At 38.5% G+C, this 11,681-nt stretch overlaps 1 protein-coding gene across 1 annotated transcript; it reads right to left on the reverse strand.

The window, feature by feature from the left end:
* Positions 1-1,542: 1,542 nt before the first annotated feature.
* LOC132828095 (pepsin A-like) lies at positions 1,543-9,137 on the reverse strand. Its single transcript, XM_060845005.1, has 9 exons — positions 9,082-9,137; positions 8,820-8,982; positions 6,658-6,775; positions 5,313-5,431; positions 4,402-4,601; positions 3,147-3,266; positions 2,738-2,882; positions 1,842-1,940; positions 1,543-1,689 (listed from the first exon to the last, which is right to left on the reverse strand). Exons 1-9 carry the CDS (start codon positions 9,135-9,137, stop codon positions 1,543-1,545), a joined length of 1,167 nt encoding a protein of 388 aa, XP_060700988.1.
* Between the last annotated feature and the right edge of the window lie 2,544 nt (positions 9,138-11,681).

Here is an 11,681-nt window from a genome sequence, read left to right on the forward strand (position 1 = left end):
TCAGAATAAGTGATCTCCAATAAAAATGGAGACGAAGAGGAATTTATTCACTTGAAGACTCATTTATCTTTGGATTTCTCCACCTCACAGACCAATGGAACCTGGATCATTGAATATATTCAAGGCGATGGTTATGATTGAACAGGCAGGAACAAGTTGTTAAGGCCACAGTTGTGAATGGGAGTGCAAGTAAGGGAGGCTGAACAGCCTAGCCCTGTTTCTATTTCTTTTCTTTTTGTTAACTGACATCGTTCGCACTGAAAGCCATATTTTATAAGCATGGAGTATTATTTCCAGAGAAAAGCACAAGAAAAGTGACAGATTTTTAATAAAATCTTATTAAAATTTTCATTCTGATATTTATGATTCGTCCTCAACAGCATGAGCATATCCAGATTTGTATTTTGTGTTCTTGGTATTGATTTAAATGTCAGTTGTATATGTGTAAGTTAATTCGCTGCAGGACTGCATTGCTATCATTTCTCCAATCCGATTGGCTGATCTATCTGCCACTTTTCTCCTGTATCTTGGGAGGTCACAGATTCTCAATACGAAATCTCAAGTTGAAACTAACATTGAAAAAACAAGAAATCTACATCTAGATCTCAGCAAATTTATGTTGCTAACCTTCGTTCAGGGCACAAGACACTGCTGACCTGAAATCGATGGCCATTTTAGACAAACTTAACCAGAGCTCATTAATACTCAATTTGAATAGGAAAGTATATCCACATCATGAATCAACTGGAACTTATAGTAAAATTATTTTGAGGCACAAATACAGTAAAAACCGGATTTCATCAGATCTTATCAAACTTTATGAGAATATTAATTAACAACTAATACTCATGTGTTCTAAAAATCTCTACCTGCATTTGATAAACAGTGAAATAAATCAATAATTCTATGGAACAATTTAAATGCGAAATAAATTCAGGCTTCCATTCACACAGACATATAAGAAATAAAAGACTGAAAATTGGAAAATTGCATTTCATGATTTTATTATATTATATAGTTTCAGAAACTATTATAATGAGAAGATTTCAGAGAATAGAAAAGGCAGCTGTGTGATGTTAGGATCACATTTACACCAACTCAGATTTCACTGCAGACAATGTCCACCTTCAACAGAAATCTGCACGTCTCTGGAGAGTATCACAGCTCCATGAGTTTATCACAGCGAATGTCAGAACCAAGAAAGAATCAAGTAAAAGTGCTACACAATCAAAGTGTGGGAATAGTTAGACTGTCTCAATGTTCTCATTTCCAATCCAGATCCAGTGTCCTTAATCTGTTTCTATAAAAACCCACCTTGACAAGGGATTTAATCACATTTATTTGTTGTTAGTGTGGAGCACTGCTGAGCACAGTCCACAGGCTATTGCCAATGGTATATCTTTATTCAGAGTCATTCAAGAGATGAAGACTTTAATGTGCAGCCATGTGACAACTGCAGTGCTGGGGTACTATGTGATCACTGCACGTCAATCCAGAAATATCAATCAGGGTGTGTTTTTAATGAGAACGTAAACGAAGGAATTAAGCAGCCTTAGCCAAGCCCACACGGTTGTTCCCCACGTCGAAAATGGAATAATATTCCCCAATGAAAACATCTCCCAGAATCCAGAGGCTTCCACCAGTCGCACCAAATCCACTCATGCAGCTTCTTTGGTTGTTGGAAGTGCTCTGTAAGGAAAACAAGCACAGTTAACACTGGCTCATCTCATCATCACCTTTAGCTATTATTAATCTTGTACACTTATCCTCAAAAGTATATTCCATAAATGTTTTGAAATTTTAGGTATATTCTAGCACAGTATAGTTGTCCAAAAACATACCTGCAAAGTGTAGGCTTGTGGAGGAAGAGGGAAGTCGACTCCATTGATTGTGAAGACCACATTGGGCATGTTGTACAGATTGTTACAGTTTATGGTGTACTGCAAGGAAACAGAGACAGTATTCATCACTGTGTAGGTGTAGAAATATACAATTTAGAATTTGTGGCACAGTAACTTAAATTAATAATGACTAAACATAGGTGAAATTGGAATATACCAGAAGGCTAATAGAAAATGTTTATACAGCAGTGGTTGCCAGGATGTAATTAATTTCCAATTTGCATCACAACACTAAAGTATTTCTAAATATTTGTAATTATCTTGATCTTAAGGTGTTATGTGGGTTATAGATTAAGCACTTTTTTCTTAGAAGCATAGAAACATAGAAAATAGGTGCAGGAGAAGGCCATTCGGCCCTTCGAGCCTGTAGCATCATTCAATATGAGCGTGGCTTATCATGCAATTTCAGGATTCCACACCTGCTTTCTCTCTATACACCTTGTTCTTCTAAGACAGTGCCCTATTTCAGCACAATACTTTGTCTGAATAAATAAGTTTAAGCATGTAAAGAGCCTTCATTTTCATTTTTTTAAAAAATACTGATGCATTTTCCAATATTTCTGCTGCAGTGACAGTGGCCTCATATTTGTTAAAATTAATTTAATGTAATCCTACGCCTGTAGTTCTGTCCGCCCCCTTTTCCGACCTCCCTCAAAAGGGTGAAGGGATCTCTCCAGAGCAAATTATGTGCAGGATTTTGTGTCATTTTTACAAATGAACTATTTTCACTTTTCGAAACTCAAATGATCAGCTACAGGCTGCATGGTGAATGAATTTGTAATGCTCACATCTTGGTAGTACTATGCCATGATCAATATTGTAAATGCCATCTCTACCTGGCCATAGTAACTTGGAGTTGCTCCAATGTACTGCTGAATGGTGTTGATGGGTGTGCTGGGGCCAACAAGGAGAGAAGTGCCAGTGTCAACAATGGCTGGACAACCTCCACTGCAGGCCACAACCTGCCCATTGATTGTCACCCTGAGGGAGAGAAATGAATGAACAGTTAGCCAAAAACAGACTAATTAGGCCAGTTGAGCAAAAAAAACCAACTTGAGTTCCTTAGTTGGATGAGATATTTATTATATCCACCACAAACGTTGATTTTGTAACTTAAAAACAAGCCAATTAATTTATTGTTCTTTGTCTTTTAGTTTATAAATTTCAATACCATTTGGTAGAATCACTCTCGAGGATTTCAGTGCAAAGTATCGATCCTAGTTGTGGATGGGGGTAATCACTTACCGGTCAATGAGGATTTGCCAATAGGCCTCACGAGTGACGGGAACCCAGTGAATTTGACCTGAGTAGTGACCTGAGTCAATTCCACCAAACACAATTTCACTTCCAGATGCACCGTTCTCTCTGTAAAACAGAGGGGAATCATAAACATGCTGAGAGGTAAAGAAATAACATCATTAGCATCAACCTATTTCTGATTTAGAGATTTATTAATACCCACTAGATATTGTACCTAAATCACTGAATACCAAATGAGCTTCGAAAATAAATTGATTGCAATACAGCCACAGATACTATCCACTTGAATACTATTTGTTTGCATTGAGAAACTACTGGCTGAAGCACATACAGCCCTGAACAACATGGGCCCTGGTGAAAAATCTAGGAGAAGGACAAAAGAAATCTAGTGAGACTTCCTCAATTTTAGGAAAAGCGCATTGGGTTTTCTGACAGCATTTGGGGAAATGACACTCTCATTAAGGAGTGGTGGAATGCAAATTAGCATGAATTATTGCTTGTTAACAGCCTCACTATCAACAAGTCCCATGCCATTAATATCCATCTTCCCAGTCAACCACTCACATGTTCTAAACTGCACAACCTCTGGAAAAGAGATGACAGTTTTACCCCTGTCAAGCCCCACCTGAATTTTCTATATTTTAGTCTCATTGTTATGTTTTATCCTTTTAAGATATACAGAAATGGTACTTGAGTTTTTAAGTGCGCAAGATAAGCTTTGTTTCCAAAGTTTCTAAAGTCATTGTTGTAACAACCTGACTTAGTTCACCCATTTTCTCTCTCTATGTGACCGTACCCAGGCTTAATGATATGCATACAGGGAGCAGTCAAAAGAAAAGTATGAGCAAACAACAAAAAAATTGAATGCTGTGGAGAACATTTGCTGTGCTATGTCCAAAGCAAATGTCGTTGCAGTCTTCCAGGTATGGAAAACAATAACATACTTAAGTATTGGCTGTCACAATGTACTGAGTTTTACATTGAATTTGAGTCCATGATGTTCTGACACAGAGACAAGAGCTTTCACAACACAAGATTAACCTTTTGCTTTGAAACTGTCAAGGGTCTGAATGTACTACATCTGCCCTATGTTCTTATGAAAGAAAAACATGCAATTATAGAGTCATCGAGATGTACAGCATAGAAACAGATCCTTCGGTCCGACCCGTCCATGCCGACCAGATGTCCCAACATTCAGCGAAATATGCCACGGTAAGAAAAACAGGTGAGGAGTATTAACCTGGTCAGGTAGACAGAAAAGAGAGGCTCATCCACCAGATGCTGAGACATTAAGTTCTCAAACACAGTTGTAGCTCCTGATGCTGCAAGAGATGGGTAGCCCATGCCCAGAATTCCATCGAACTTCACGTAGGAGAAGAAGCCACCGGGTTCACTAGTACTGAGACCAAATTCTTGATTGCGGATATTGATGTTTGAAATCTAGAAAGATATGGTCAAGTGAGAATACCTGAGGAATTCAGCAAAGCATTATCTTGTGAATTATACATTCCCCATAAATTGCTCACACTTGGCAAATAGGTTTCTCAATCCTCTTCGAGACAATGCTGAGAACAAATGAGATAGAGGGTCAATTACATTTTTTCACACAACCCTGGAGCATGGATACATTTCAGAAAAAGAACGAGGAGGAGACTTATACTCTTCGAATGTATGAGAAGCCTGCATTTGTTCAACATTTACAAGATTCTTCAGGCTGCGTGGACAGGAGTGGGGACTGCTAGGGCTCTCAGCAAACTGTGATGAGGATATGACCTTAAGAGGCATATTTTGTCCTGGTTGTCTTTTTATGAAGAGAAGTTGAGACAGAAGTACCAATCAGTATGCTTCAAGTCAATAAATAGCTTGTGAGGCCTTGGGGTGTTGTTTTTACAGTTGGAACAATAGAAGTAGCCTGAATGAGTGGGATCAAGCTCCCGTTGAACCAAGTTTTTTAGGTTAGCTTTCCATAACTGCTGGGTTTGGGAAAGCTGCTATATTTCTCTCCCTCTCTGTTTGTTGCAGCTAAAAGCTGGGGTTTTCTTTCTGCTGCTAGAATTGCATGTGAGACAATCTATTTTACTGAACTTGCTTTTGTCATTAAACTAAAATGATCAATGTCACATCATTTGATGAAGTTTACAATTGACTTACTCTGACAGTGTCATATCCCAATATTCCATTCATGGCACCGGTACCATACTGGATAGATACACCCTGGTTGTTGGAATAATATGTTGAAGATGCACTGGGATTGAATCTGTGATGCATCGCTGTAATGGACCAGACATGTAATGAAATTAATAAGAAATATTTGAACATTTAGTCTAATGTAGGAAGAAAGATTTGTGCTAAATATAATCTATTATGTTACATTTTAAAAATGCTTATGTTTTTACAAGCATTCTGTTACCCTGATATGTGTTTGTCTGGTTGCTTTTTCTTTGAAGGGAGATCCTGAAAATGTGAGGAGACTCAGAAATCCTGAAAGATACTGTGTCTTCGTGTATGAGGGGAAGTTTTGAGTTGGACAAGTGGTTGTGTATATGTGTCCATATGCACATTTGCAAAGGGAAATACCTCTTGCTGACCCAGGGAGGCCTTCATGGAAAATTTGATGCAAGTATAAAAGATTATTGCACTGTGACAGTTTAGTTCAACAACCTTGTAGATTTCTATCAAATGGAAAGAGTTATTTTTGCACAGCAAGTAGTAATGACCTGGTGCTTGTTACCAATGAGTATGGTGGAAATAATCATAGACATTGATTTTGAAAGGAAATTGTTTAGGCATTTGGTAGCAAACCAAGCAGCGTGCTACAGTAACAGAATGGTGCATGTCCCTTCTAGATTGTTCTGCAGAGACCAGCATGGATACAGAAAATTGTACAATCCTCTTTTGTGCAGTAATGATCTATATTCCTCTCTGTCTCTAGAACACAGGGCAATAATGACTTGATTCCTCTGTGTCTCTAACACACAGTGCCGTGAAGAATGCACTGTCATTGTACTTTTGTTTTACAGTTGCCCTCAGGCATACTGGGAGGCTTTTCAGGCTGAGAAACAGCTTGTGTTGCCATGTTACCAGTCCCAAGTAGAGCCAACATTCCTGAATAAGTCAAAACCAAGGCCGAAAGGTGTAACATCTGAGCAATACTGTGCCACAAAACATCCAACCAAGGAATGCAAGCTGGAAATTACTTCATACCAATGCTAAGTATTTTTCTGTAAATTCATCTCATGATTCATCTCAATTCCAGAGGAAAGTACAGCATCATTGTTAAACCACTAAGAAATTGAACCTCTGTAAAAAATTTCTCCCAAGAAAGATAGCCAAGAAAAGTTCCCCTGTTTCATCCAATCATCAGAGCACAATGTTCAACTTTAACTATTGTAGAAATATATTATTCTTTTTCAATCTTCATTACAGGACTGAACTTTAAAAGAAACAAAAAATCACAAATGGAAACACGTTTAAATGGATGAAAACATTTACTCACTGCATGACTGTTCAGAGCAGTAAACTGAAGGGACCCAGAGGTTGGATGAGCCTGTATCAAAGATGACGGTGAAACTCTGTGGTGGATTCCCAATGCTGATTGCTCCATAGTATGACAACTGTCAGCAAGAACGAGAAGACCTCAACTTAGCAACTGGAAATATAGCTGAGCAACACATGCTATTGGGTTCATTATAACTGCACCTTTCAGAAAGTGTGCACCTTCTGAAATCACATGATTATTTGCTCTTCTGAATTCCTATGGTAACTCCAATCTAGTGTTACTAACATAGATGCCAGCATTGTTAACAGGCCAGCCAACAGCACAAGCCAAGCTCATTAAGGGTATCCAGAAATATTGACCAATAGCGAGGAAACACCAAGTCAGCAGGTCCAACAGAAATCATCAGTAAGTTCTCACATTGAATCAGAAACTTCCATCAGTTTGATAGAATTCAGTGTCCTGAGCAGCAGTCACAATCAGAGAATGGTACAGCATGACCAGTCATGACCTGCTGGCTCCCTGCAAGAGCAGCCCATTCCTCCTACACCCCCATCCTATTCTTGTAACCTTGTATACATTCCCTATTCAGATCATTACCCTGCTTCCTTTTGAAAGCTGCAATTGAATTTATCTCATCCACCCTGTTAATCCATGCACTGTAAACTCCTGCCAAACACTGTGCAAGAAATATGTTTCCTCAGGCCCCCATTTGTTCTTTTTGCTAGAAGTCTTAATTCAGTGTCCACTGGTTCTTGACCATTGGTCAATAGAAAGCTTCCTATCTGTCTGCTTTGCCTTGCTGTCTCATGATTTTGAAAGCCTCCTTTAAATCTATTCTTTGTCTTCTCTTTAAGCAGTCAAAAAGTGTGATGCTGGAAAAACATTCCTGATGAAGACTTTAAGCTCAAAATGTTGACTCTTGCTCTTCGGATGCTGCCTGACCTGCTGCGCTTTTCCAGAGTCACACTTGGTGACTCTGGTCTCCAACATCTGCAGTCCTCACTTTCTCCTTCTCTTTGAGCAGGACAAGCCCAAACTCTTCCATCTATCCATGTTAGTGAGGTTGCTTGCTCCTACAACAGTGCACATAAATCTTTTCTGTATTCTCTTTGTTGCTTTCATATCCTTCCTGAATTGTGATGCTTAGACTTGGGCCCAGTACTGAATCAGTGCTTTTTTAATGATGGATTACTACTTTCTTGCTTTCATGATCTTTATCAATGTTTATGACGATCATGTTCCCAAATGCCTCATTAACCAACCTGCCCTGCCAATTTCAACAATTTGTGCAGATATACACTCCTCTTTTGAATTGTACCCTTTATGTAACTGTCTCTCTGTGTCCTTTCAAAATGTATCACTTCACTGTTCTCTGCATCTGCTACATCTGCTAAATTTCATCTGCTACATTTTTTCCTCACCCTGTAATTTGTCTCCGTCTTTGTGGTGTCAGCTACTAACTTTGTCACAGCTCATAATGCTTCCACATTTTCTCTCACCTGCAAGTTTTTAAACTTACCAGCACTTTCATTAATTAAAATGTGCTAATACCAATCCCTGGAGAAGCATACACCTTCCAAATGGTGAGGTTCCATGAATATACAGCATTTATTCTTCTAGATGGTAGTCTTCGTGGGTCTGTGCTATGAGATGGTACACAGCACTCTGCATTGGTGCTGGAAGGACTTAATGTTTATGGTTGTAGTGCCAATCAAATGGGCTGCTTTGACCTGCATATTATTAAGCTCCTTGAGTGTCATTGGAACAGCATTCACCCAGGCAACTGTATAGCACTTTATCAAATGAGTTTGGGGAGTTCACACACCAAGACCACTTCAAAACCTGATCAACTTCATGTTGCTACCTCATTAAAAAGACTTTGTTTGTTTTACAGATGCCTGTCAGCTTTCCCTTATCAGTCAACATTTCTTCAAGTGACATAGAACACCCAACAACCACCCATTCTGAAACATCTGAACCCCAATAGTCCTGTACTGCATATAACAACAGGTTAAAGACTTACAGCATATTGTTAGAAAAAACACACTTTATCTTCTCAAATATTAAAGTTGTCTCACAACAAGCTCTTCAAAGGTCAGAAGGTGCAACAGATTTAATTTAAAATGTAGGTTTTCTTCATTGTTTAAAAAATGACTTACATCCAGGTAGTTAATCATTGGTTCCGTTGTATCCAGAGATTGGCTGCAGTAGGGCACTTGATATTTTGAGCAGAGATCATATGGATGTTTCATCAGGAATTCTTCCAGCAGCCCTTTCTCCAGGAGAACATCACGGGCAGATTTGCCCTTAATCAAAGGCATTCTGCCAAGAAAAGAACAAAAGTTATAAATTTTGTCATGTTTTATTCTTCCTCACTGTCAGATTATCCGTTCTCTCTCTTGTCGTTTGACGACTTCTGACCTGATCACACATTCCGAGAGCTGGATACAAGCGAGGGCGACTAGTAGCCACTTCATGGTGCCAGTTGGGTTGGTTCAGAGACTCATCAGAATCTGAAGTGTTGTGTCTGAGCAGCCACATTTATACTGACTGTAATCAAACCTTTCCATTGTCACGAGGCCTCCAACACAATATATGAAATAAATAATATTTAACTCATGACTGTTTTATCTCAGATTTAATCTCTCTTAGAAAGGCCAATCTTTCACTCAATTGATAACCAACAGGGAATATTTGGATTATCAACAAAACCTATTAAATATTGTACAATTACTGTGTTATCACTGATAATGCAACCATAAATATATTTCAAATCAAAGCAAAACCAGTTGCATCAAAGCTGGAAAATTGCAATCTCACAAGTTCATCTGAAGATAAATTAATTTTAATTGCTACATATAACAATTAGCTTGTTAATCACTGCAGAAGGTGAAACATTTCTGATGCGGAATTTCCTGGGGTGGTCAGTTTTATTACACTTTAATTGAGAGATTCAATTGATAACTTCAACTGCAAGGCTGATCCTGGTCTTTAATACATAACCTTGAGCCTACAGATAAAATGCCATGTTCAAAAATGGAGCTTTTGCCTGTTCAACCAAACTTAGTCCATAATGGGTCGTGATTCACCTAATATTGTACTGAATATTCATCTCCTCTGTCAAAACCACCAAAACAGACATGATGTTCTTTTAACATATTCTTTAGATTTATGTGTCACTGGCAAGGCCAATGTGTGCTGTCCATGTTTGTAATGCCATACCATTGGGGTGGTATACATAAAGTGCAGACTGTGATTTGGCTAGCACTGTGATTGGTTTGTGCAATTATGAACAGTCATCAGCTAGATGACAACTCTCTGGACAGCTGAACAGCTTGTCGGTGTGAACAAGGCAGGGAGGATTCTTTGAATTGCTATAAGGGCAGGTCATGTCTCCCCTGTAGCAAAAATGCCCAATACTTAAAGAAAGCCAATTTTTTTTCCACCCAGTTGCTATAAGCTCTCATCTTTAACCAGTGACTGAGAGACTTTGTAATTGGTATACTAATCACCCTGTGCCTCTTGTGAATAAGTGCAAGATTCCAGAGAAGGGAGATCAAAAGTGAGAAGACATTGGCCAAACAAAACTTAATAGAACTGTGAACTAGTCTTTTTTTCCGTCCAAAGTTTTGTTTTGTATGTATGTGTAGGGTTTTAAAAGATGATTAGAGTTTTAACCAGTAGCACCATATATTGATAGTCCAAAGCTATTTACTTGAGATTAGAGTAACAAATTGTAGTCCTGCTCAGTGCTCAGTGTTTCTGTTAACTTGATTCCAACAGTCAATCAGAAGGAGGACTCTGTGTGTTTTGATTAAATCATTATCTTTTGTGCTGATCCGGGAAGCAGTGAGATTTGAGCATCAGCGAATTATCCCAAGTGTGTTGTAACAATGCATATTTAATAACATTGTCGGTACTTATCAGTTTACTGATTTCACCTGTTGTATTGCAATCAATTTCAGCACGATCCAACCCACAAACAAAAAAAACATGAAATACTACTTCTGTTTATTATTCACTTGATTCTGAGCAATGTTGTATCTGCAAAAAGGCCTAACATAGTAGGTAGATTGTTTCAATTTTCCCAAATTTCCTAGATTCTGGCAAGGTCCAATCAGGTTGGAAAACAAAATGAATATGACTGTTCTATTTGTGAAAGGAAGGAAACCGAAAGCAGAATACTACAGGCCAAAAGCTTAACATCTGTCATAAAGAATAAGCAGGGGTTTATTATCAAGTTGGTTATTTCAGAGCACTTGGAACTTCTGAATGCTTTTGGGGTCAACATGGCTTTGTGAAAGCAAAATCATGTCTATCTAATTATTTGTTCTTTTAGGAAGTAACAACCAACTTCAATAAAGGGTATCCAGTGGTTTATTGTACCTAGATTTCCAAAGGCATCTAACAAGGTCCTACATCAAATGTTACTACACAAAATGAGTAAGTGTGGTATAAGGGCTAATACAGAAGCACGGGTAAAGATTGGTTGGTGAATAGGAGGCAAATGGTGGGAAGAAATTTGTCACTTTTCCCATTGGCAAGATGTGATCCATGTTGTGTATCAGGAATTATAGTTTAGCCCTTAGTTATTTACAATCCATATCAACGACGTGGATGGAACAACGAAATGGAAGGGTGCGAAACTAGCTGATGATATAGATCTACAGGCAACTAGGAAGGTAAGCTGCAAAGAGGAGAAAAAGAGTCAGGAAAGGAATATAAACAGGCTAAGTATGCAGTCAAAACATTGGCGGTAGATAATAATGAGGGAAAATGTGAAAAAGTCTGCTGAGCATTGGAGAATACAGAAACAGCATATAACTCAAAAAGAGAGAGATTGCAGATCTTTGCAGTATTGAGGGAATTGAGTGTCGCGGTACCTGAATCATATATGTTGGGACACAGTCATAGAGTCATATAGTATGGAAACAGACCGTTTGGGACAACCAGTCCATGCCAACCATTTTCCCAAACTAAACAAGTCCCACCTACCTGTGTTTGACCCACATCCCTCCCAA

The sequence above is a fragment of the Hemiscyllium ocellatum genome, chromosome 26 (genome assembly GCF_020745735.1).
Source record: "Hemiscyllium ocellatum isolate sHemOce1 chromosome 26, sHemOce1.pat.X.cur, whole genome shotgun sequence".
NCBI classification, from domain to species: Eukaryota; Metazoa; Chordata; class Chondrichthyes; order Orectolobiformes; family Hemiscylliidae; genus Hemiscyllium; species Hemiscyllium ocellatum.

Bases quoted from the DNA above. Each gene is read 5' to 3' on its own strand.
- LOC132828095 (XM_060845005.1), bottom strand. From the start codon at position 9,137: ATGAAGTGGCTACTAGTCGCCCTCGCTTGTATCCAGCTCTCGGAATGT. The intron at 1,941-2,737 runs GTAGAGATGGCA...GTTTCCTTGCAG, and splicing joins CTCCAAGTTACTATGGCCAG to TACACCATAAACTGTAACAA. The intron at 1,690-1,841 runs GTATGTTTTTGG...TTTTCCTTACAG, and splicing joins CACAAGCCTACACTTTGCAG to AGCACTTCCAACAACCAAAG.